At 40.7% G+C, this 27,455-nt stretch overlaps 1 protein-coding gene across 5 annotated transcripts; it reads left to right on the forward strand.

The window, feature by feature from the left end:
* The first annotated feature begins 225 nt into the window (after positions 1-225).
* On the forward strand, positions 226-27,396 carry usp22 (ubiquitin specific peptidase 22). Of its 5 annotated transcripts, XR_005708131.1 has the most exons (14): positions 226-755; positions 7,158-7,290; positions 15,139-15,252; positions 17,590-17,691; positions 18,877-19,043; positions 19,185-19,332; positions 19,735-19,837; positions 22,607-22,765; positions 24,125-24,251; positions 24,347-24,438; positions 24,760-24,822; positions 25,198-25,347; positions 25,538-25,648; positions 27,284-27,396. XR_005708131.1 is itself a non-coding variant. In XM_040135669.1 (13 exons), exons 1-13 carry the CDS (start codon positions 636-638, stop codon positions 25,578-25,580), a joined length of 1,521 nt encoding a protein of 506 aa, XP_039991603.1. In that variant the 5' UTR covers positions 226-635; the 3' UTR covers positions 25,581-27,396. The 5 variants fall into 5 exon arrangements, 4 of the variants coding, with proteins under 4 accessions (XP_039991603.1, XP_039991604.1, XP_039991605.1 ...); XM_040135669.1 differs by having other exon boundaries at positions 25,538-27,396; XM_040135670.1 differs by lacking the exon at positions 7,158-7,290 and having other exon boundaries at positions 655-755; positions 25,538-27,396.
* Positions 27,397-27,455: the final 59 nt, after the last annotated feature.

Genomic DNA, 27,455 nt, shown 5'->3' on the forward strand with positions numbered 1-27,455 from the left:
TTTGGTTCTGCATGTAATGTGATGTGGATTTGAATTTCCATCCACTCTTGATTGTCACATTGTAACATTCTTGATAGATACGGTGAAGCTGATTTACGCTTCAACCAATGAACGTCCTTGTACAGGCGGATGTGGTTTGCAGAAAAATAGCACCAATCACGACGCAGCACCCAATTTATAGAGGCGGGACTTAACCGCTTAAAGAAAGTTCTCACACGCCAATCATGCGTAGCTCTCGCACCTCATTGGTCCGCCGTTATGAATGAGGTGGGTCTTGACGACACTCACCGTGTAAGCTACTGTTGAAATTCCAATGCTAACCAACTTTAGCCCAGCTTGCTAACATGTAATTCAGCGAATGTGGAGAACTATTTATACGGCGCTATTCTGGATTTAAATTCATAAATACTATTTTATTTCCAATTGAGGATTATTTTAAAATTCGTCTTGATGTTTGCTACTGCGCGTGTCTCCGTTACTGCAACCAGGACATGTCCAGTTAGCCAGAACGCAGCAATCGGTGGATAACGAACCTGGCAAGCTAGCCAGCCAGCCCATTTGGACTGGGTCTGCGTTGAGGGATTTGAACAGGTTTCATCGCCCAGAAGACAGTAAAGCCGGATGCTGTGACTGCCATGAGTCCCGCAGGCTGCCCCCATGTCAACGGCTTCAAAGTGGACAACTGGAAGCAGAACCTGAGGGTCATTTATCAGTGTTTCGTGTGGAGCGGTTCAGCCGAGACCAGAAAACGCAAGGTAAACAAGTGACAGGCGGAAAAGAGTGCTTAGAGGGGACCCAAACGTACGACTGACTGTGTGTGTGTGTGTGTGTGTGTGTGAGAGAGAGAGAGAGAGAGAAACGGGGGGGGGGGGGTACTGGCGTCGCGTGAGTGGACAGCTCCCCGCCCTTCCAAAACTACCCAAACATCCGACACAGACACAGAGAATGCCAAACTACTGTTTGCCCTCAGTCAAATACTACCCACACTCAGTCTAGTAATGTCCTGCTATTGGGCGTGAATTAGTCTAAAAGCCGAACTCAACACCTGACACACTCGCTCAGCCAAAACTAAAGCGAAAAACTAGCACATCACCCAGTTAAGCTCGCTCAGCCGAACGTTTACTTCAAAGCTAGACACTGCATCATAGATTAGAAAGCTGATGTGCATCTGTTTGCTTTGGCACTACGCCTGCAGTGGCTCCACTTCTCTCCACCAGCAGACCGCAGGGCAGCATTACGGTGGTATTTCCTCGTTTGGGGGGGGGGTCATGGGTTTAAATTCACCCCCCCAAACGTACACTATTCCTGTTATCCTGTTGCTAGGATCAACAAGGTTTAACTGGTAAAGCAATAGGATGTGTGTATGTCAACAGCGTGTCTGTTCATGTGTTCTTAATAGAAAAAACCACCTTTTTTGAGTCGTGTTTATTGTAAAGAGTCATATAACATGTGGGTACAGAGCAGATGTCCATGATATTAGCACCTTGTGCTTGCATCTGCAGTGTGTGAGCATGCATTTGCTTGGCTGTTTGCATGTTTACATGTCTCCTGCACTCCTATATGCTCTGGGACAACCCTGTGTCCCTTGTCATGTGCATGGGATCAGTGGGAACGGGTACCCCAGAGGGTTTGTATGCTGAAATAAATGGTGTAAATATTTGCAGGGTCTCCTCCTGCAGTATTTGCCCAGTTCTCTGCCCCTGCCCCCACCCTGCCCTGAAGAACAGACAATCCTGTCCTGGCAGGAGGGCTCACATCCCTGCTTTGTATTACCTCCCTGTGGCGCTATATTTTTTTTATTGATCATGGCTCAGTTTTCCATTCAGATATGAGCACACCTCTCACAGGAAACACTTACACTAGGCAGTTTTGTTTTTTTTTTCAAATTCCATGTACTTCGCTTTTATTTCTATGGGAGACATACTCTGAATCTTTCAGAAGATTGTGATTGCAGATCCTTTCCAAGTGAGGAGGAGGGTGATTGACGTTTTCCATCAGATTCACAGGTCATATGTTCATTTCCCAGTCTAACCTTCGTGCTAGCACATTCTTCAGTTTGTCTGTGTTTGTATGGAGGCAGTCTCTGGACTTATCATGCATGATTAGCCTCTGGGAGAATTGGCAATGCCACAAGTTTTACCAGATATTCCAAGCGTAGCTGCTCCCACTATCTATCTATCCTCTCTGGTTGGCTGTAGGGGGCTTCAGAGGAGACAAATCCCCTCACCAAAAGATCGTTGCGTCCGTGTAAAATTTGAGCAGCAATATCTTCAAGTATTGCTGGTCAATATACATATCAGACAATTCTTCCATCATACACTTTCCACTCCATGCTGACTGTTACATCTAGGTTCAGCCCTCAGATGTCACAATCAACATTAAGATTGAATTTTGAGCATCCATTCACCTTGAGAATTCAAAGGCTCTTGTATTTGGTAAGCTACAATGTCAACCACAGAGAGTCAGTCCACTACAAAGCAAACTTCATTTTCCCATGATACTGCTATGGAGCACAGCGACTTGAGCCTTGCTGGGTAGCGCATTCTCATTTTCCCCTGTTAAAACATTGTGTTTCACATATAGATAATCATACTTGATCAAGCCAGTAGGAGCTGCAAGTGTGTATATGTGTGCACCAAGTAACCACAAAATAAAACCAAAGATGTGCAAAATCAGTGAGTCAGTCCTAGCCAGTCTCAGAGCTTAGTTGCAGAATCAGCATTACTTTTTTTCCAAGTCCTGTTAAGTCTGTCTACTATCATCTTGTGCCATTGCTGCTGCTGCCTCCAGGCAGTACAACGACACAAAATGGAATCATTGTGAAAGAGGTCAAATGGGTTGTAAACCCAGAGCTCGTGGCAAAAATGACATAACATTTGTGTTTCCAGCTTCTCAAATATGAGGATTTTCTTTTCTTTGCTAGAAATGATAGTAAATTAGATGTCTTTGGGTTTGTACTAGTGGCTGGACAAAACAAGCAATATCAAGATGGCATTTTGGGCTCTGGGAAACTGATGGATACTTTTCCAAATTCTTTTTGTGACATTTTATGGACCAAGCAATTAATGGAGAAAAATAATCATCAGATTAATCACAAATTAAAATACTTGGTAGTTTCAGCCTCAGTTTGTTTATGTTATGTTTCTATGTTAAAAAAATGACCATCAGCCGATCTATCATCGTTTTTTTTTCTTCCTCTTTCTTTAAATGTAATATTAGTATTGATATCTGCAAATCAAAAATCCAGTATCAGTCGGGCTATACTTTCAATAATCCGGTACAAAAATCCAACTCTGTATACCTGAATACACTGCACGCTTTCCATTCATTTTCATTGAAACAAGTGTCCATCTGATGCTTTCTTGGCAGGCAGGTAAATGTGCAGGGTTTTACCCAGTTACCAAGATTTGGTTTTGATTTGTTTTAACGGTAGGCATTAAAACAATTATTGTATCTGTCTCATCATGGAGGACACAACAGCAAATATTGAGAAAGGCCCTGAGATGCTAATTTTGTTGTTGTTCCTCAGCTTTTTTAAAATGACTTCCTTTTCCCTACACTTCTTTTACTTATTTTTTTTTTCAGAAATATACAGTATTTGGTATAATGCCTTTGTTTTGGAGGGAATAGTCCTTTAATTCACCTGTCTAGACTCCTACTCTGGATGCAGGTCTTTCCCTTCAATGGACGAGACATATGCTGTTAGTCACAGTATGATAATGTCCTCACTTACACTTCTAACCAGGATCTTTCCAGTCCATTACCCTCTACTGCTCTTCTCACATAACATCCTGCCGGCAGATGGATTGTCACTGACATTGCAGCACTCAGAGACATATGACATGGACAGATCTCAGACTGTTCTCTGGGCGTTAGGAAGACCACAAGGCCTATTACTTCGTACATGAACAATGTGCTAAAACAGAAATACTGTATGTCCATAACTACTCCATACGTGCACTCAGACTCTTGCAGGCAAGAGAGTAAAGGATGTAAAGATGTGTTGTTAGATGGGCAGACACAAATTCCTGCATGAATACAATGTCCTAAGGGACTGGAAAAGTACACGTGTGAACTGTAACTCTGACAGTTCGGAAGAATGAGTGAGGAGAGATTGCTGCATGTTGATGCTTTTTCATAATTCATGTGCTGTATAAGCACTTACACATGGAGGTGTGTGTGTGCGTGTATGTGTGTTACCGGAATAAGAATCAGTATTTCTTGTTTTTTCCTCCATTTTGTATCTTTGTCCATATTTAGGCTGGCACGAGAAAGTGGGTTTTAAACTGATGAGCAACAAAGGTTGTTTGTTCGTCAGTAAACATGTTCAGATCTGAACAAAGGTTTTCTCCCAAAGGGTTTTTAAGTTGGCTTTTAGCCAGATTTTTTTTGGTAGCGGGTGTCTCAAACATCATTACATGAATCTGGTTAAAGGTATCATCTTACATTTTTCCAAATACGCATATCAGCTTCCTGCTAATTTTATCTTTGTGTCATTTGACTGATAATTAATCAGCAGCTATTGTAATATTTGATTGAGTCTTTTTTTTTTTTTAAATGCCAAATATTCCCTAGTTACAGCTTCTCAATTGTGGCGTTTTGATGCTCTTCCTGTTTTTATATGAGTAGAAATTTTATATAATATGGGTTTGAGACTGTTGGGTGTACATAACAAGCATAGGGAAGATGTCATATAGGCTGTGGGAAATTGTCATAGGCTTTTTTCACTTTTTTCTGACATTTTATAGACCAAACAATTAATGGATTAACTGAGAAAATAAGCAGATTTACGGATAATGAAAATAATTCTTGTTTACAGCTCTGTTTGAGATAGTTGCGGTTATCTTAGTAAGGAGCGAATATTTCTGGGTTTTAGGTTCCACCATTCATTAATCTGGTGAATCACATGCTACTGTACAGTACTCACCAAGTTCAAACCAAGGTATTAAATGCATATTTTCATGGAATATTACCTTACAATATACAAAAGATGTTGGTACTGTCACAAGGCAGTGGAGAAGAACAAGGGTCACTGGTATGTTTTGTTCTGTTCCTTTGGAGAAAAAAAACATGGTCTTTTTGCTTTGTAGCATCTATTTCACGAAGATCTTAATGTCATTTATTTGAGTGCATGTTATTCAGCAAAGATTTTTAGACTGTCTGCATGAGTTTATCAGCCAGTAGAAGTGGACTGGAATTCAGTTCAAGACATTGTAGAGTGACACTGCACCTCAGTTTTCAGTCCTTTGACCACTGCAGTCCCCGTCAGATGGACTCATAGTCTTAAACTATTTCATTCCATTTTCCTTCTTTCTATTAACTATTCCAGTCTGCATGTTTATTTCCTTTGTAGGTGACTATAAAATGGAGTACATTTGGTGAGCACATCACACATAAAATCTGACATTGAAATCAACCTTTGCGGTGGCATCAACTAAGCATCAAAATTTCAAATATCATCTTCTTTTTGATTTTCGCCTTTTTTCTTTGTCTCTCTTCTTTGACCTCACACTTTCCTCCATCTTCTTTCTTTTCCCTCCTGTCTTATTTCCCCTGGTTTCTTCTCCCAGTCACTGCTCATGTTTTCTCACCTTCCTTCATATTCATGCTGGCTCATTGGCATGCCAGCTTCTTATCTGCATGCTTTTGAACTGTTACTATCTAGCCTCCATCCACAGTCACCCCCCCCCTCTCTCATCTTTCCAACAAGACTATCAAATAGAATCTATAGGGTTGTATTTATCATTGACAATCATGTACTGCAGTGTTGATTTAAAAATTAATTACATAAATTTTACATGATTGACATGGGTTCTTAAGTAATTATTGCTGCAAAAAAGGAGGAAGAATCAAACATAAATAAGAGACAAATGCCACATAAACTTGCATATTCCTAGGTTTTTAAGTCTCTGTTCAATCACTTACAGCCAAAAACGCACCTCTCTTTCTCTCATATGCGCTCTCATACATAGAAAACATGTTAGATTCCTTTATAGTCGCCTATCGTGATTCTGCACAAAGAACCAGAGGCTGAAGAAAATCTACGTGGGATGATTTTCTTGATAGAATAATTAACATTTAAATAGTAATGGAAGTCAATAATATAGTCATGGCAGGTTTGGTCCAGCAAATGGTTACACATTGCATTATAGTTCAAAGGTTTTTACATTCTGAAATTAAATAAGATGTTTCCAGCTCAACATTGTTAGACTTGTCAGACTTGCTGTCACACACATGTGATGTGGATGTCCTTACTGCAAGTGAATGGCCACTAGTAGATGATGCATTAGAATATTTAAGTGCAATGTATTTGATATTGTGTTTGGGTATGACCACAGATGGATTACACTGAAAGAACAAATCAACTAAACATTATAAAAGCTCTGAATCTGCATTTTTTTTCTTTTTTTTTTGTGGGGGGGGTTGTCACTTATGGGCAGCAGAACACTGAAAAGAACACATTAACAGGTTATCATTTCACAAAGTTATGGTGAAAGTCATCACCTATTCCTGAAGCAACATTAGCGTTCACTTGGAGTTGTATATCTGTTCACTTGATGAATATAAGTCCAATGACTCTCTTTTTAGCTCTTTTTTGGTCTCCACCAACTCCTGAGGAAAATTTCTGGCCCTTTTTAAATGCAAAATTCTTCGCTGTTCAACAGCTAGTCAATAATTATGTCAGTCTGTTGTTTGGTATTGAGAAAGTAGCGTACGTTAGGTTTTATCAGAGGTTTTCAGCTGAAAACAACCACTTATTGTGGTCGGAAATAACGTTGATGAGAGTGGTGAGATGAAACCAAAACACTAAAGTTGGTGTAGAAAACCAAACAATGAGTTGAAAGATGCTAGAAAGCCCAAAGGGATGAGTGGAACTGTAGGTTTAGGTAATAACTCTACAGTAGGTTTGTCACTAAAAGTGACACCTTCCACATTATAAATAGTCACTTGATCCATTGATAACAAAAAATATTAATAATTGCAGCTTTAAAGCCTAGCTTCTTGAAATTGTATTTTTAAGCAGATGTGTTTCCTAAAATTAGCCAGATGAAACCAGAGATAAAGATGTTGCTACTGTGTTCCTGTTGGAGTAACATTATAATAATCATTTCCTCTGTCTCTCTGTTTATGCCCACCCCACCCCCACCCCCCTCCAGGCCAAGTCATGTATCTGCCATATGTGCGGCGCCCACCTGAACAGACTCCACTCCTGCCTCTACTGTGTCTTCTTCGCCTGCTTTGCCAAAAAACACATCCACGAACATGCAAAGAGCAAAAGGCATAACCTAGGTATCACAAACACAAGCACATGTTTATATACACACTCGTACTCAAAGGCATTCACAGTGTCCGCACGTGCAGTTGGAGCAGGTGTGTTTTGAGGGCTCTGTTATGCTCATGGCATAACACCAGGCTTCCACACCTGCAATTAGCTCCCTTTGCTTAAATGAGTTGTTACTTGCCTCCTAAACAGACACACTGACATTATACATCATGTGCGCAAACACACACTGCCATCAGTAATGCCTCTTCTCTCACAACAAAGGCTGCCAAAAGGGCTAATTATACAGCTGAGTGGCTAATGAAGATGTAGCCTGGTGCGACTGCATAAGTACTGACAGTTCATAAACACCAGTTTGTGTGTGTGTGTGTTTGTTTTTGTCTTTATGTGTCTATATTTAAGATCGGTTCATAGTTAGTTATATATTGGAATATTTCACAGGCCTGACTGTGACACATTTTTGGTTTTGTGATGCATTTAATCAAGGAAAAAAAATTGAGATTGACAGAGAGAGCTATTATGCAACCTAGTGCAACATAATTCTAACACAGTCTGAAAGGCCTGACCTTCAGGGCGACTTGAATGACACCTGTGTATTTGGCCGCATGTAGCCCATTAGAGGGAATCTATGCATTAGTGAACTTAATAATGAATAGACTGAGGTCTGTCTTGATGGCTGATTAAAGATTAAGTACATTCATGCATGCTGAGCGTCTACTTCATTGGGTAAACATCCCTGGTTTAATATCAGCTTCCTTCAAAATCCTTCAAAACATTCTGTGTGTGTGTGTGTGTGTGTGTGTGTGTGTGTGTGTGTGTGTGTGTGTGTGTGTGTGTGTGTGTGTGTGTGTGTGTGTGTGTGTGTGTGTGTGTGTGTGTGTGTGTGTGTGTGTGTGTGTGTGTGTGTGTGTGTTTATGGGGTATCATAAAAATGAGATTTGTCTCTGCCTTGTTTTGACAGGATTATTATTCCAGGTCAGAATAGGTAATGGCAAACACCACACAACAGTTATCAGTGATAATCTGCAGTGGAGTTAAAATTTTCTTCCTTAAAATTGACTTCTCTTTTCAGAAATGCACAAGCTACGCTGTGTTTTTCACCACAGCTCACATGGAGGTCACTCTGCTGGTGTGCACTCACAGTGAGAAATGGGAAAGTTATATTTCAATTCTCTGAATTAAATATTTGCATCAGAGACACAATCTGGATGAGCTCCAGATCTGAACAAATCTGTGGGTGTTTGCTGAGTACCAAGAACTGTTGGCTGTTTTCCCCCATCCCTGCTAGTCCCACCGGTACACATGGCCTGTAATTATCAAAACATTGCTCAAAAATCACTGAATTATTTCAGAGAAAATTGCAGAATATCACATGAACTCACTCAGTAAAAGCAACTGCGGAAAAGTGTGGGAAGGGTGGGCAATGTAGATATGCCAATCACTGACAAGTTAAAGGAAAAACCCACATAATGTGTTGTTCCATGAAGAGCCTTTAAAACGTTTTCACTCAGGTATTACCTCGTATAGTGTTTTGATAATGGTGGTGGAGAGTGCTGTCAAATACATTGCTCCAAAATCTCCCATAGGTTTTGATTGGGTTGTAGCCAAAGATTTTTTTTTTCCCCACCTACAGTGGTGCTTGAAGAGTGTGAACCCTTTAGATTTTTCTATATTTCTGCATAAATATTACCTAAAACATCAGATTTTCATAAAAGTCTTAAAAGTACTTAAAAAGAACTGGTTAAAACAAAAGAGACAAAAATATTATATTTGGTCATTTATTGAGGAAAATTATTACATGTCTGAGTGGAAAAAGTATGTGACCCGCTAGGTTAAGCAGTTAATTTAAAGGTGAAATTATAGTCAGGTGTTTTCAATCAATGGGATGACAATCAGGTGTGAATGGGCACCCTGTTTTAATTAAAGCGCAGTATGATGTTCTCAACACATATTTGTGGAAGTGTATCATAGCACGAACAGAGGAGATTTCTGAGGACCTCAGAAAAAGAGTTATTGATGCTCATCAGGCTAGAAAAGGTTACAAAATCATCTCTAACGAACATGCAAAGAGCAAAAGGCATAACCTAGGTATCACAAACACAAGCACATGTTTATATACACACTCGTACTCAAAGGCATTCACAGTGTCCGCACGTGCAGTTGGAGCAGGTGTGTTTTGAGGGCTCTGTTATGCTCATGGCATAACACCAGGCTTCCACACCTGCAATTAGCTCCCTTGCTTAAATGAGTTGTTACTTGCCTCCTAAACAGACACACTGACATTATACATCATGTGCGCAAACACACACTGCCATCAGTAATGCCTCTTCTCTCACAACAAAGGCTGCCAAAAGGGCTAATTATACAGCTGAGTGGCTAATGAAGATGTAGCCTGGTGCGACTGCATAAGTACTGACAGTTCATAAACACCAGTTTGTGTGTGTGTGTGTTTGTTTTTGTCTTTATGTGTCTATATTTAAGATCGGTTCATAGTTAGTTATATATTGGAATATTTCACAGGCCTGACTGTGACACATTTTTGGTTTTGTGATGCATTTAATCAAGGAAAAAAATTGAGATTGACAGAGAGAGCTATTATGCAACCTAGTGCAACATAATTCTAACACAGTCTGAAAGGCCTGACCTTCAGGGCGACTTGAATGACACCTGTGTATTTGGCCGCATGTAGCCCATTAGAGGGAATCTATGCATTAGTGAACTTAATAATGAATAGACTGAGGTCTGTCTTGATGGCTGATTAAAGATTAAGTACATTCATACATGCTGAGCGTCTACTTCATTGGGTAAACATCCCTGGTTTAATATCAGCTTCCTTCAAAATCCTTCAAAACATTCTGTGTGTGTGTGTGTGTGTGTGTGTGTGTGTGTGTGTGTGTGTGTGTGTGTGTGTGTGTGTGTGTGTGTGTGTGTGTGTGTGTGTGTGTGTGTGTGTGTGTGTTTATGGGGTATCATAAAAATGAGATTTGTCTCTGCCTTGTTTTGACAGGATTATTATTCCAGGTCAGAATAGGTAATGGCAAACACCACACAACAGTTATCAGTGATAATCTGCAGTGGAGTTAAAATTTTCTTCCTTAAAATTGACTTCTCTTTTCAGAAATGCACAAGCTACGCTGTGTTTTTCACCACAGCTCACATGGAGGTCACTCTGCTGGTGTGCACTCACAGTGAGAAATGGGAAAGTTATATTTCAATTCTCTGAATTAAATATTTGCATCAGAGACACAATCTGGATGAGCTCCAGATCTGAACAAATCTGTGGGTGTTTGCTGAGTACCAAGAACTGTTGGCTGTTTTCCCCCATCCCTGCTAGTCCCACCGGTACACATGGCCTGTAATTATCAAAACATTGCTCAAAAATCACTGAATTATTTCAGAGAAAATTGCAGAATATCACATGAACTCACTCAGTAAAAGCAACTGCGGAAAAGTGTGGGAAGGGTGGGCAATGTAGATATGCCAATCACTGACAAGTTAAAGGAAAAACCCACATAATGTGTTGTTCCATGAAGAGCCTTTAAAACGTTTTCACTCAGGTATTACCTCGTATAGTGTTTTGATAATGGTGGTGGAGAGTGCTGTCAAATACATTGCTCCAAAATCTCCCATAGGTTTTGATTGGGTTGTAGCCAAAGATTTTTTTTTTCCCCACCTACAGTGGTGCTTGAAGAGTGTGAACCCTTTAGATTTTTCTATATTTCTGCATAAATATTACCTAAAACATCAGATTTTCATAAAAGTCTTAAAAGTACTTAAAAAGAACTGGTTAAAACAAAAGAGACAAAAATATTATATTTGGTCATTTATTGAGGAAAATTATTACATGTCTGAGTGGAAAAAGTATGTGACCCGCTAGGTTAAGCAGTTAATTTAAAGGTGAAATTATAGTCAGGTGTTTTCAATCAATGGGATGACAATCAGGTGTGAATGGGCACCCTGTTTTAATTAAAGCGCAGTATGATGTTCTCAACACATATTTGTGGAAGTGTATCATAGCACGAACAGAGGAGATTTCTGAGGACCTCAGAAAAAGAGTTATTGATGCTCATCAGGCTAGAAAAGGTTACAAAATCATCTCTAAAGAGTTTGGACTTCACCAATCCACAGTCAGACAAATTGTGTACGAATGGAGAAATTCAAGACCATTGTTACCCTCCCCAGGAGTGGTTGACCAACAAAGATAACTCCAAGAGCAAGGCGGCTAATAGTCTGCGCGGTCTCAAAGAAACCTAGGGTAACTTCTGAGCAACTACGGACCTCAGTCACATTGGCTAATGTTAATGTTCATATCCACCTCCAGGAGAACACTGAATGACAATGTTGTGCAGGGCAGAGTTGTAAAGAGAGAGCCACTGTTCTCCGAAAAGAACATTACTGTCCGTCTGCAGTTTGCACAAGATCACGTGAACAAGCTAGAAGGCTATTGGAAAAATGTTTTGTGGACGGATGAGACCCAAATAGAACTTTTTGGTTTAAATGAGAAGCATTATATTTGGAGAAAGGAAAACCCTGCATTCCAGCATAAAAACCTTATTCCATCTGTGAAACGTGGTGGTAGTGCCATGTCATGGGCCTGTTTTGCTGCATCTGGGCCAGGACGGCTTGCCATCATTGATGGAACACTGCATTCTAAATTATACCAGTGAAGGAAAAACGTCAGGACATTGGTCCGTGAACTCAATCTCAAGAGAATGTGCGTCATATAATAAGACAACAACCCTAAGCAGTTTTTCTACCAAAGAATGGTTAAAGAAGAATAAATATAATGTTTTGGAACAGTCTTAACTCTTCAGAAGTGTTGTGGAAGGACCTGAAGCGAGCAATTAATGCAAGGAAACCCACCGACATCCTAGAGTTTAAGGTGTTCTGTATGGAGGAATGGGCTAAAATTCCTCCAAGGCGATGTGAAGGTACTGATCAACAGTTAACAGAAACTATTATTTGCAGTTATTGCTGTACAAGGTGGTCACACCAAGTACTGAGAGCAAAGGTTCACATACTTTTGCCACTCACAGATATGTAATATTTGATCATTTTCCTCCAGTAAATAACTGACCGAGTAACATATTTGTTTTAATCTATTTGTTCTTTTGGGTTCTCTTTATGTAATTTCAGGACTTTCAACTGCTATTAAGTTATTACAGATATATCGTTATCAGTATACATGTTGGCCTTTATATAACAAGAAATTGCAGAACAAAAATGACAGATATATGTTTGATGTAATTTGTGTCTCCATCACACAGTATATCCACCAGAGAGCACTGACCAGATTATTTTTCAACTGGAAAATTGCCTGCTCAGTACACATTGTGGTCTCAGTTCTTCAACAACAAAATTTAAGTGATGTGTATAAAAATGTCTGTTCATGCTATGTGTTCATTTAAAAAAAAAAAAAGAGCTCTCAAGTATTGATATCTGTACCGGCCTCAAAAATCCAACATCGGTCGGGCTATGCCTTTAAGTGTCCTGCTTGATGATTGAGCTGAATGAGACTCATGGAGCGAGTGACAACAGACTTGATGATGACATAGAACTGGACCATCATATAGTTTAGTTTGCTGCAAGTTGAATTTCTGTGTTTTCAGAGGAGCTGCATAATCTGTTGAGCTTTTTCAACCATGGATATTGACTTCCATTATCAGATGTCGGGCTTTACAGTGTTTTCAAGATCATTTCTGTTACAATGCAGTAAAATGCTCTGCTACTCGTGATGCATCTGATGTGATGTGACATTTAAAGCAACAGTATGCAACTATTTTATCTTAATATAAAAGCTGCACTGACTTGTAATAGGGAGAATGGTGCCTCTCTAATTCCCACTCTGCGCCCCGATCACCTGTTCTTGCACTGTGTAACTCTGGTAGAGCGGGTACGAACGCACTTCTCGAGCACTACGTCAAACACCACCAACCATGGGTCTTCAGCTAGCTATAAGAGGTAGCCAGTTTGATGTTCTCAGTACAGACAGAAAGGCAGAGATGAAAAGACAAGCTCATAGCATCTACTTTTTTGCACACCATTGCTGTGGGTCCAGATGTTTCTGGTCATCAGTTACACGAATGCTGACTTAAGCACACACTCAAATCATTTTACACACAGTGACAATTGTGTGTCATACAGGACCTCAAATTGAAGATTCACGTTCCAAGGGTTAGCAGTGTGTATTCATAAAGCTGAATATGCAGTAGGTGGCAGCCATGTGCACTGCTATAAAGCAATATTCTAAGACATTTAACATGGGGCAGGGTGAAAATGCACAGTACGGTTCACAGCTTTGGAACCTGAGCATTGTTTTTGAGGTTGAAGCTGCATAGAGATGTAGCGTACCAACACTTGTGCCAACATGCTTACAACCTTTTCTTGTATATAATAACACTGAACAATGTAAGAAGTACAGACTTCAGAGGCAATGTTCAAAAGATCCAGTAAACGGCATATATTCAACACAAGGCATCATCCTGTTTCAGTCTAAATTCTGCGATACCAGATATACACCCTGTATCTTTCTTTTATATTCTCCACATAATAGAATTAGGCTGTTTGAGCTGCAAGTGAAATACATTACACTGCAGTGTTTGGAGGAGACCGGTGCCGCAGAAAAGACACTCAGGGTGTCCATGACCGAGGCTGGGTTTGGCAGATGTTGAGAATCTGCTGGTTTGTTTTTATGAAGCCTCCTTTACTCGGCGTTATCGCTTGGCTCAGGAAGAAACCCTCCGGTGTGTGTGTGTGCGTGTGTGCGTGTGTGTGTGTGTGTGTGTGTGTGTGTGTGTGTGTGTGTGTGTGTGTGTGTGTGTTTCCCAGAGAGGAACAGTCTAATACAGAGGGAGAGAGAGGGTAAATAAAAAAGGGAGACAGATCTCAGCAGACTGGTGAGGAGGTAATTAAGTCTTCTTTAACAAACTCTGTGGAATTAGCCTCCATTAAACCCCAGCCCCTCCTCCTCCACCTTCCTGCTTCAACTCCTCTTTTTTTTTTTCCCTTGCCGTTCCATCTCTTTCATCTAACGGTTTCATGCATGTTCACTCGCTGTTAGGTGTATTCGTATTGGGCTCATCTTTCTGTCTGTCTTCCCTTTCTCTTCTCTTTTACCCTCCCCTTGTTCCCATGGTTACCTGATGACCCTTTTCGATATTCAGAATTATAACAGTATTCCATCTAATTGCACTTGTACCATTAGCCTTGTCTTTCTTGTCATTTTTCCAATTTAATTTTTAAACTTTTGTTAATCTCCTGTCAGTTCAGTGAAATTCAGTGCTTTAGTTTACTTCCCTACCCCCTTGCCTTCCTCCATCCTGCCTCCTCTGCTTCCAATTTCTTTTTTTCTCCATACCTGCAGAGGATGACAACCGGGAGAAGCCGACAGGCAGGTTGTCATGGCAACAGCAAACAGGTAGCTGCAGGGCACAGAGCAGGTGAGGAGAGAGAGAGGGAGCTGAAGGACAGTTTTGGGCTGTTTGTATGAACATTTAAGTGAGTGTGTGAAGGTTAGAGATTGTGGCTCCCTCCTCCTCCTCATACTCCCAGCCTTTTTACTTCTCAACGCTCTCTCCATCTCTCAGGTTGTCTCTCCGTTGTTCCTGGATGGTGTTGACAGATAGCTGATATGTCAACAGATAAGCCCCTGCTACCTGCCATCACAGCACCATGGCAACGTGGCCTGAATAGAAAAAGACTGACAGATGAAGCAGTTAGTGGTTCACACAGCTTGTAGCAACGCATGGCCCTTTATCACCCTATGACAGTCAGATTAACTGATTGTCCCTGCATTTGAATAAAACGGCTCTTTTTGTTTTGCTTCTGTCTCTCTCATACTTTCTCTGTCCTTATAGCTATTGACCTGCTGTACGGGGGAATTTACTGCTTTATGTGCCAAGACTACATTTATGACAAAGACATGGAACAGATTGCCAAAGAGGAACAAAGGAAAGCCTGGAAAATGCAAGGTATGACAGCATCAAACACACACACGCCATACCAAATGATGTTCCCATTGTTAAAGAGAAATTATACCTAAACATGGAATTTCCAGTTCTTTGCAAGAACATGTCTTTACCACCATGTGGACGACATACATATTTATATAAAGAGATTTCATCAAGTAGTTAAAGCGGAACGACACTACTTAAAATATGCACTCATTGAAAATTGGGACAACTTCCTCTACTGAACCAAATAGATAAAATATATTAATCCGTCCTATAATCAGGAGTAGTGAATTCTCGATTGGGGGATCTCTGTCTTCGCTTTGAAGGAATGCACAAAACCACTGCATGGCAATAATGAGCATTCACTCCTTTGTTTCAATAGAAGGTGGAGGGGGGGCAACAATTGGTCGATAAAACGATTGGTTGATCGGCAGAAAATTAACCGGCTTATTATTTGAGTAAAAATTACAAATATTTTTTTGGTTTCAGCTTCTCAAATGAGAGAATCTGCAGCTTTTCTCTGTCATATATGACAGTAAATTGAATATTTTTCATTTTGGACAAATTGAAGACATCGCTGTGGTCTCAGATATTGTGAATGGAATTTTTTTCACAGTTTTTAATATTTAGACTAAACAACTAATTGAGAGAGATACAGTAGGCACACAGCCTGGGTGCTGATATGCTCAAGGGAATAAACAAACACAGGCTTAGAAAGATACAGTGGTTATCAGGAAGTTTACAGTAATCTTGTCGGCAGGACAACATAGACTCTACTGTACGAACTAAGTTTAATGGATTCACTGGCATAAAGGCATAAAGATGAGTTTTAAGTTTGGATTCCTCAACAGACGGTCTAATGTCAGTAGGGAGGTTTTTCCAGAGGAAGGGGGCATGATAGGAAAAGGCTCTAAGGTTAAGGTTAAGCTGGCAGAGTGTCAAGGAGGCAAGTACTGGGTTTCGAAGCCAACATGAATTTAGAAAATAATTCCAAAGATATAGTCTCAAAATTTGTTAAAACATAGACTGTCCGGGCTTAAATGTAATGCTCAACTGGTTCTGCAGAAAAAGTCCAAAAAATCACGAGCCTCACAGGGCGAGGAGCTAATACACAGCTGCTTTTAAGTTTGGCTATAGTGTCACAGTGTCAATAAACACAATCCTAGATTATGTTTATTGGTAGTGATTAAGTGAGATAAATATGCTGCTCTAGCAGCGGACAGAGCACGCTTGTAATTCAGTACACACTCATGCCATAGGAGGTAGAAGACTTCCAGTTTAGATTTTCGCCGTTTGTGCTCCAATCTCCTGCAGGTCCGCTTAAGGGCACACACTTCTCCAGTAAACCAGGGTGTAGACCTCTTTTACTGTCTAATTCTGGGTCAGAGTCTGACCTGGACAAAGCAAGTTATAGCCGATGGAGATGGCTTTAATACAAGAGCCTCAAATTAGTTAAAAGAAATATCCATTCTGAAGATTCAATTGAAAACACATAGATTAAGGCAACACCCCCACCTTGTGTAGTGGCCCGAGCAACATTGGCATTGGTGTACTCTGTTGAGGAAGCTTCATTTAATGGTAAGAAAGGCCATGTTTCACGTAAACCAAACATATCCAGATTATGCTGAAGAATCAAATCAATAATCAGTCAGGCTTTAGTAGATAATGATCTGATATTTATAAAACCAAATTTGAGGGTCTTGTTGAGGCTGGAGTGTTCAGTAATTGGCCAGTCTGTAGAGCTACTATTAGATGATGTATTTATTAAAATAAGACATCTTGTGTTTTTATTAGAAAATGTTGGTGGCCTGAACAGACGGCTATGTGGAGACACAATTGTGATTACCTTAGCAGTTTTGTTTTGAGGGTTTCTATCAGGTGGTAGGGATAATAATTAAACTTTTGTGATTCACATATTTAGGGAACTTGTAAGTAATACGGCAGGGGAGGGAGACAGTCTCAATTTTATAGACCTGGCCATCAGTCTGATAGTTTGCACCTGGCTGGACATATTAACTAAATTAGTGGACTCCAACACCACTCTACCTATAAACATAGGTGGTGTTACAAAGAGGGGACTACTTATTCATAACTGGCAATATATGTATTTTTTATTGCCCTGTTCAATCTGTTTTATTTCAATTTTATCCTCTAATTTATTTTAATTTTTAATTCCTGTTTATATATCTTTTTATATCACCTTGTGTAGGTACAGCACTTTGAATTGCAAGGTCGTATACAAATAAACTTGCCTTCCCAACACTCGAAAGGGAAGAAAATCGCATGATGCAAACCTTTGAGTGTGTGTGTGTGTGTGCGTTTGTATGTGTATGTTGGCATTCATATGTGTTCCAGGCATAGGGGAGAAATACTCAACGTGGGAGCCCACCAAGAGGGAGCTGGAGCTGCTCTGTCACAACCCCAAGAGGAGGAGAATCACCTCCAACTGCACTATTGGTTAGTGTCGCTCTTTCTCTCTAACTTTCTGTGTCTCCCATGAACACACAAAAAGCTCATCGCCCTCTTGCTTCAAACCACTGGTTGTCAACCTGGGCAGATCGCTCCGTTTCAGAGAGAGGGGTGGGCTTGGGGTCAAGGAGCGATAAAACAGTTTAAATGCAGAAAGATGAAGCAACACTACCACCAACATCTGCAGATGCACAAAGTGATTAACCACACATTTTTTTTAGCCTTGTCCTCACTGCTGTAGTCAAATGATATTTGAATATCTAACAAAAAATCCCCACTGCGTAGTTCTGCCAAGAATTCTACTTTTAGAAAACGTACACATTTTCACTTTTTGTTGACACTGTCAGAAAGGTGATAATTCTACTGTCATTTTATTATTGATTGGTAGCAGGTGGTGGTGTTGGTGGAATGCATTATTTTGAAAAGTTTCTAATATTTTTCCCTCCTCGTGCATGTAAATGTTTACATATATGAGGAGGGAAAAAAATATTAAAAACATCCTGAATTATGATTCAGTTAGGTACAGCCCTAGGTGATAGATCGACAGCCGTACAAATTCTGTATAAGAGGTATTATTTATTGTCTTCGGAGGAAAACCATAGAATGTATTTGTAGCAATAGGGTGTATTAGAATGAAGCAGTGTGTGGGAGAGAGGAGAGCTGGCATACCGTACATTTTAGACCTTGTAGCAGCCCTGCAGGGATCTGGTCTAGCACCATTAACATCCCTGGCACTGTCTTAGGTAGGGGAAATTACAGGCCTGGCTGCTCATCTGTGAGAACACTTCCTCCATCCTCCCTTCCTTCCCTCCTCTCCCTCCTCCTGTGTGCCTTTTCCACCTTCTCTCCTGCTTTCTCCTCCCTCTCCCCTCCTCCTTGTCTGTGTGTGGTTTGGTCTGCTGTAATTTGACAAGGGTTTACCTGAGTGCAGTCCCACGATGCCTCAGGGACTTTGTGGTAGTACACAGTGTGTGTCTATCGTTAATAGCATTGCAGCTTAGCTGCCCCACTGCTGCAGCAAAGAAAAATGATCTGGCTCTCTTCAGCTCTTTCTCTCTGTCCTCCCCTTTTCTTTATTCCTCCCTGTCTCCTCCGCCCATTCTTTCTCTTTGTCTGTTCTTTGTTGCCTGCTTCTTATTTCTTTTTCTTTTTTTCACTCCGCTCCACTCTCAGGCTTGCGCGGTCTGATAAACCTGGGCAACACGTGCTTCATGAACTGCATCGTCCAGGCGCTGACACACACTCCACTGTTGCGTGACTTCTTCCTGTCCGACCGACACAAATGTGAGATGCAGAGCAACTCCTGCTTGGTGTGTGAGATGTCGCAACTCTTTCAGGAGGTACATATGCATTCTTTTGTGTTATTATTATTTTTATAAATTAATTTTTATTTTTTTTTTTGGGAATTTTTTCAAATAAAGGAAAAGAGATAAGAGATATGGAAGGGTAAGTTTTCTCTCAACCACACATTCCCTCTTTAGTTCTACTCAGGCCATCGCTCGCCTCACATCCCGTTCCGCCTCCTCCACCTGGTGTGGACTCATGCCCGTCATCTGGCCGGTTATGAGCAGCAAGATGCCCACGAGTTCCTTATCGCGGCGCTGGACGTCCTGCACAGACACTGCAAAGGTCAAATGCACATTTACGCAGAGACACACACAGGCAGTAAGATGTTCTGTGTATGGTATAAATATGCTAGAAAATACCAAAAATTAGAGAAACAGATGTGAAAGAGGTGGGGAAAAAATGGGAGGAATGACAGAGAGGATACTTTTAACTGAGTGTAGGTAAGAGAGGAGGAGAGCTGCTGGATTGAGGGATGATTGGATGAGTAAAAAGGATGAAGAGAGAAGTGAGAGATGCACTAACTGACAGAAGGATGGAAAGAAACAATACTGACTCTCTTAGATCTATGTGCCTCTCTGCAGTTTATAAGCAGAGAGGGTGGCTGTGATGTTACACAGCATTGCTTTTAGTGACAGTGTGTGTTTTTGTGTGCGTGCGTGCATGTGTGTATTCATATTCACACAGATGACAACGGGAAGAAAGCCAACAACCCAAACCACTGTAACTGCATCATCGACCAAATCTTCACAGGGGGCTTGCAGTCTGACGTCACCTGTCAAGTGTGCCAGTAAGTGTGTGTGTTCTGTCTATTCCAACAAACAACACTACACAGGAAATCATTCAAGCCTCACCAGAGACTGCATAAAGAATTTAAAGCCTGAAAGAGCAAAACCATGCCTTGTAGACTACTGTACTTTCTTAGAATGCATTTCCACTGTGCTATATTATGCCTTACTTGCAATGTCTTGGCGAAACAGCATTTCAAAAATGACACACTTAACTTGTCACTCACCGTCCTGGATCAGAACTCTCTAATCCCCTGCTTCGAGGTGACCCTCCAGCATTCACACATTGCACCATCAATCGTACAAACATGTGCGCACACACTGAACGGGTACACTGCAGCAACAGGAAAACCCTTTATGGCATGCAGGCTTGAAATTTAATCTCTAGTTCCACCTGGTGGACAGATAACCTATTTTAACTTTATGCTTTGAGATTAATTTTTCATCTAAGATTTTTGGGGGCCAGATTTACTAAGAAAATACAGAGGTTCTTAAAGAATTTGCAGCCACAATATAAATGTGTTTCTCTCCTGATTTACTAAGAGCAACTGATTACGCCATTGGTTCTTAGACTGCCCCTCCAGATGCAGACCTCCAGATGTGGAGGTGGTATCGATACAGCTGATGTTTCTCAAGAGTACAGACATAGATACAGCGAGATGTTCACTGTAAATGTCTTATTATACGACAGAACAGTGCAATTGCAGCCTGTAATGATTTGACAACAGAATCGAGTTCTGATTGAGGTTTAATGAACACAAAGTACAACTCCCTGCCCACTGCTCTTCATTAATGGGCACCCTATGACTCTATTTCTCTCTCAAAGAATTAAGTTAAAGGGCAGCTCTCTGTATATGTTTGTGGTGCCACAACTCGATGTCCAATGTCATTTACATCTTTGGAATAAGGGTAAACACAAATACAGCCATCCTTGTGGGCAATGTACATCTCATTTGCGCGGTGTCTTCAAAAGTAGAGAAAACTGACCTTTGCAAATTGTATGACCTTTGTAAACCTAGCAGAAAACATAATCAACCTCTATTAACAAATCTCCTCTTATTATTTGCACAACCCTCCCCTAAATGATTATGCAGTGAGGACAGAGAGGCACCTTGCAAACCCTCGCTAAAAAAATCTATCTACTTGGCCCATAACCAGCCCGAAGATTTCACAGTAGCTGAGACTCTTATCAGGTGTGACAGTGTACTATTACCCCCCCACACTTTTACCAATATTCAATTACCTCTTTTTTAAGTAGTTGTATTGAGTGCAGTGGTCAAAGTTATGGTGCCAAGACAACAATGTCTGTCTTGAAATCATTTTTTTCTCTTTCTAGATTCAGGCAAAATGATTAAGCAGACGACCTTTCAATGAATGAGATATAGATACGTAATGGAGCAGTAATGATTGTGATTCAAAGCAGCTGAAAAAGTACTGTGCTTGGGCTTAGAGTCTAAAATGAGAACGCATGTGCTTTAAAATGGACACATAAAAGAAAACTATTAAATAATTAACAAAGGAATTTTTAAGCCTACTGTGAAATAATTCTTTATTATTATAGCTGAGACGCCACAACAGGCGCATAACCCATGGAAAATCTGATAGCAAAGCAGTCTTCCCCAAATTTGCATTCTGATATTCCATGTGTGTTTATATCAAAAGACAGTCCTTTACCGTGCCAGGTTTCCGAAAGAAGGTTCAGCTCCCACAAGACTTTCACTAATTTGGGTGTATTCTCATCCTCTGCTTTTGACCAAAGAAAATGTGCAGCAGATATTGGATGTAGCACAGAGCAGCTTAGACCACACTAGCCACCATTTTCGGACAGAATGAGTGGTTACAACAAGGGTACTAGTGATAGCGGTCACATGTCTCAACTGTCCGCTCCCAAGCTGATAGTTACTGTTTCCCAAATGCAAAAGTGCTTGTTTTTGCAGACATGTGAAAACAACCGTCCACTCGCAAAGTTTATTATTGTTCATGGAGTTGGTGCTACTAAAACAAAACCATAACAAGAATACAGTGCATTTAAAAAAAGACAAGACAGGAGTAGACAAACCAATGGATGACTTGATCAAGCTGATGTAAAGGAGGAAAGTGTTGAGTATGGTGGCTCGGTGGTTAGCACTGTCACCTCACAGCAGGAAGGTGCTGGGTGTTAGTCTTCCAGCCAGATGAGGCATTTTTATCATGTGAGTGTGAATGTATGTGTTAGCCCTATGACCGACTGGAGACCTGCCCAGGTTCAACCCCGCCTCACGCCCAGTGTGAGCTGGGACGGGATCCAACCCCGGGGGTTAACGGCACAGGATAAGCAGTTCAAAGAGCTGATGGTTAGAAAAAATGCTCCCCACCCAAATTTCCTCAGGTCGCGAACGCTATCAGCTGATGTCATTTGTTTTATATCGTGAACGGCCAGTGCTTAGCTGCGGTGTGTGCCCCTGATTGGTGTTCGACAGAAGAATAATCTTCAGAGGCCAGATGACCAAGTTTAGCTGCCAGCATTAGCAGTGCAAGGGTCTGAGCCAGCAGCTAAGTTGATGCCAGAATCTTCTGTCTCCCTCTTTTGTCTCTCTCTCACTTACATGCCTGTCTCAATAGACAAAACAACAAAGGACAGTGTCTGTGTGCTTCCTATGAAGAGCGTAAAGGACTGGAAGATGTACAAATTCAACACACAGCAACTCCTTGAATCTGTATTAGAGATCTGCAGTAGAGCATTTTCATTTTCTCTGCTCATCATTTTGTCTGTCTCTCTGTCCTGCTCCTAGTGGTGTTTCAACAACCATAGACCCGTTCTGGGACATCAGCCTGGACCTGCCTGGATCCTCCACACCATTCTGGCCCCTCAGCCCCGGCGGAGACGGTTCAGCACTTAACGGAGAGAGTCACACCACTGGAGCCACAGCGCTCACAGATTGTCTACGCAGGTAACTGACACTGCCAACTAATGTTATCAGCAATATTTGCGTCCAGCCTGTAGTCACACACAGGGGGCAGTAGTAAAATGTTAAATCTGACACCTGAGACTCTACTGAAAAATCAACTAAAAACATTCTATTTTTTGAATACTTTTTTTTACATCCTGCATAAACCCTTAAATCACACCTCTGTAATCGACTACCCTGCGGCTTGCAAACTTGACAGTGGATTATAGAAGCACATATTTTTTATAGAAACACCCTGACTTCCATCTATATTATAACCTAAATCAAATTTACTGGCTAATTTTTTCAAAGACATTTAAGGTCGATTTTAATCTTATCAATTTACTTGATAGAGACTAATAACTGCATTTCACGGTCGGTGCCTTACCCTGAAGCCACCAATGCGCACTATTCATTTAGCATTTTGACTACTTAAGTTTCACTTGTAGTGCCCACCACCGCAGAAAAAAAACAGTAGTTTAATGCACTCAACAGTATTTTTTTTTTTTTTTTACAAGTTTTTTCTCACCCTTTGCCCATTGTTTTTTGCTGTCCTTTTTGAGTAAAACACCTTAAATATAGCAGGATAGCTGCCGTCTCTCGACACGTCAGGTAGAGGTAAGACTATAACACTTTGGTGAGGAACCCCTTGTTTACTGTTGCCTTGGTTGTGACGTAACCAGTTTAAATGTATAGACAGCCTGACAACATGAAATGTGAGCACAATCAATTTATTTTTCCCAAACTACTGGCCCAAATCAGTAAGCATTTCACCTGGTCCTCCCTCCCGCCACTGGACATATACATCAAAAACAAGGATTTACAGTTACCCCAGCCTCAAGTAATATTTCCCATGCACTGAATTTGCCTTCAGAGACACCCCCCCTTCACGGTATGTGCTGCTGTCAAGGTGCTCTGGCCTCACATCGCATAATATATAAAATATTACTCTATATTTACCCTGCCATTCACCAAATTTGTGGTGTTAGATTATTTGATTTCTGTGTATGAAATGTACTTTTCCCCTCCATGGAGCTCCAAAGTGGAAGTAACCATTACAGTCTTTTTTTTTTTTCCTTCCCTTTTCAAAACAGACATAAACGCATGCATGCTCTGACAAACTCGGAGACAAAAAAACCCATCTCCATCCACTTCCCAGAATAATCACACTAAACCGCTCAGAGAGCAGTGAGTAACACACATATAGACACGGGTCCATGAAACTCATACCTGCTCTTCCGAAATTCACTGGAGCAGAGACCTCAGGTGGCTGCATCACTAAGAGTCCACACACACACACACACACACACACACACACACACACACACACACAAACAGTAAATTTCCTCCTCTCCTGTCTAGGTTCACCAGACCAGAGCACCTCGGCAGCAGCGCTAAGATCAAGTGCAGCGGTTGCCATAGTTACCAGGAGTCCACCAAGCAGCTGACCATGAAGAAGCTGCCCATCGTGGCCTGCTTTCACCTCAAAGTAAGAGTGTGTGTGGTTGATGGTTTGACTGTTAATTGATTGGATGTTGGTTATTGGAGCAGAATTATAACACGTGTTTATGTGTGGGTTTTCAGAGGTTTGAGCACTCAGCCAAACTACGGCAGAAGATCACAACTTATGTCTCCTTCCCACTGGAGCTGGACATGACCCCCTTCATGGCCTCCAGGTGAGCACAATCCAAATGAAGATTGGAAGCACTCAACTAAAAACAGAAAAAGAAAAGAAGACCAAGTAAGTTGCATAAAAACTAAAAAAAAAAAAAAAAAAGGATTTAGATGAATCGAATAGAGACCTTTGTTCTGGAAGAAATACAGAAAATGGCTGCACAGCCTCAGTAAACATGTTTTAGTTGTTTGGTTTTAAGAGGATTCCAGGTAATAAAAAAAAACAAAAAACGTCACTTTGCCTACTTCCAACTCTCACAAAATGTCTAACTCTATGACTCTCTTATGTGCTGTGTCTGCATTTGTTGTGTTTTGTGATTCAGTAAAGAGAGCAGGATGAACGGGCAGTACCAGCAGACCGTGGAACCCTTCAACAACGACAACAAGTAAGGCAAACCTCTCAAAAATAATTAAACATCTGACCTGTGTTGCCATTAGCTCTGTTCCAAGTTGCATTTGAGATACACGTAACATCTGCTGCATCTGATGCTTGTATAAAGGTGTGAGGGTTTCCTCATGTAGTAGTCAGCTGTTCCTTCCTAACTGCTGCAGTTTTTTGTTTTTTTTTGTGACGAACTACAGCAACATCATGATGTAAATCTTTACATTTTGTACTGTAAAATAAAATATTTTTGAGATTTATTTTAGTTTTTTTAGTTTTTTTTTTTTTTTTGTAATGTTGTGTTTTTCACTATAATATCAGTATGGATTTAGTAGAAATGTTAAACCTCTTCTTTTCTCTCTTTTCCTGTCTGTCTCAGGTATAGTCTATTTGCTGTGGTGAACCACCAGGGGACACTAGAGAGCGGCCATTACACCACCTTCATCCGGCAGCACAAGGACCAGTGGTTCAAATGTGACGATGCCATCATCACCAAGGCCAGCATCAAGGATGTACTGGATAGTGAAGGGTGAGCAATTCATAGTATTGAGGCTGCCTCTTCATGCTCTGAAATAAGAAAATAAAAAAGTGAAAAGAGTCAAAGCGAATGTGGCCTCCTTGTCCAGTTTGCCTTTGTGTTTCTCGTATCTCGTTGACGGTGACTGCTCCATTATTAGCGGTGCTGCTATCTGACCCTGTGGTGCTATTTATCTCCCCAGGTACCTTCTGTTTTACCACAAACAGTTCCTGGAGTACGAATAGTCTCCTCCGTCAGCCCAGCCTGCAGGAGGAGATGAGGGCTGATGCAAGGAGTAGTTGCATGGGAACAGGTAACAAAGTGATCAGAGAGGCAAGGAAACAGAAACACAAGCCTACCTGAGTCATTCTAAGTCACAACTCCCACTCTAACATGGAGCCACCCTTACTACATACTAATCTAGTTCCTCTGTCTGTACGACATTCAAGAATGAACTGTCTGCTGTGCGGGATAGAGCAAAAATGAAAGAACCAAACAAAATGCAAGTAATCTAGTAGGGAGGTTTGTTTGGCCCAATGGAGGAATATTGCATACTTGCAAAAGTTTTTCACTGGAATTCAGGGGATAAAGAATAAAGCAGCTGTGATAATCTGCTATGAGTAAGAAACTGCATGACCAGTCTGTGGTTGCTTTCAGATAATAGAGGAATAGACAGAAGAGCAGAAGGTTTTTTTTTTTAAACCTTAGTTTATCTAGGGAAGGTTTTTGTGATCACAAATGCTGTTCTTTACCAATGTCGTGCTTCATGCTGGCACAGCTGCGTATATTAACACCCGTGGGTGCTAAGAAACAGAGCCGCAACCTTCCACCTGGGTTTTTATTTTCACTTTACCCGAAAGGATTCAAACGGGCAACTTTCTGGACACAAGCACACTTATCTAACACACCCACACTCCAAATGACCAAATATATCAAGGATGGAAGTTGTCTTAATATGCATTTTTGTTCAAAATGCAAAGAGTGGAAAAAAAAAAGAATCACCAGGGCAAATGGTATTATGAATATTGTATAGAGAGACAGTTAATTCCATTCATTGCTAATGAGTTTGTAGTTGTCAGTTGTCAGATACTAATAGGAAACATTTTCTTTAACCAGGACACGTGCACAAAGGATCTGTTATTTTCTGCATCGTTGCTTCCAACAGTCACAGGGGGGGAAATAGATTACACAGTGAATATTATATTTTTATACATACTTTTGTTTACGATTTTGCATTCTCCCTAAACTCTCACATTGTTTGTCTGTGTTACATTGTGCAGTCAATCACGTTTTTTGTACACAAAAGCAAAACAGTTCCGATAATTTTCATGAAACTGCTGCTAAGGCGCCTTTTTTTTTTTTTTTTTCTTCGTTTGTTTAATTTGGTTCTTTTTGTCAAATTTTTTTGACTTTACAGAGGCATATTCTCCATGTTCAATAAACATTGTCGTGATGCTGTTTCAGGTAAATGGCAAAAAAGAAATGAAGCAAAAGAGGAGGGTGTTATTCTCAGTACAGAGTGTGTATAAAGGGTCAGAAGCTCGATCCTGCATTGTTAACCGTCGGCCGCATGTCGCTCTAATTCCGTGTGTTTGTGTGCGTGTGTGTGTGTGCACGTGTATGTGCCCGAGAAAGGTGAGGGGGAAAAAAAGCTAAGTTTATGTGTGTTTGTTTAAAATATGTTATTGCGTGTAAAGAGAAAAAAAAAAAAGTGTGTATGTGTTCTGTTTGTATGCACGTGTATCGTGCGCGTGCATATTGACCGTATGTTCGTGTACTGAATCAGTACTTGCATTCAGCATGCCGTCTGAGCTGGGTATCACAGTTTGATAGGATTTTTTTCCACATGTTGATGATGTGTGTAAAGGTATATATGTACAGTTTGTATGTTAAGAGACAAATGGTGAAACCTCAAAGTTGATTTGTTCTTCTATATTGCTGAATCCAGCCACGGGGTCGTAATCAGAAGAAACATGTCTTGACCCGATCAGTCATTCCTCGCATACACATGTAACTGCTGCAAGAACTGGACACAGTGATGGAAAGACACTCAAATAAAGAAAAATCTATATCTGTAAACTCCTTTCTGTTGCTTGTTTATTTGTCATTGATAGTGTAGT

The sequence above is a fragment of the Xiphias gladius genome, chromosome 9, assembly GCF_016859285.1.
Source record: "Xiphias gladius isolate SHS-SW01 ecotype Sanya breed wild chromosome 9, ASM1685928v1, whole genome shotgun sequence".
NCBI classification, from domain to species: Eukaryota; Metazoa; Chordata; class Actinopteri; order Istiophoriformes; family Xiphiidae; genus Xiphias; species Xiphias gladius.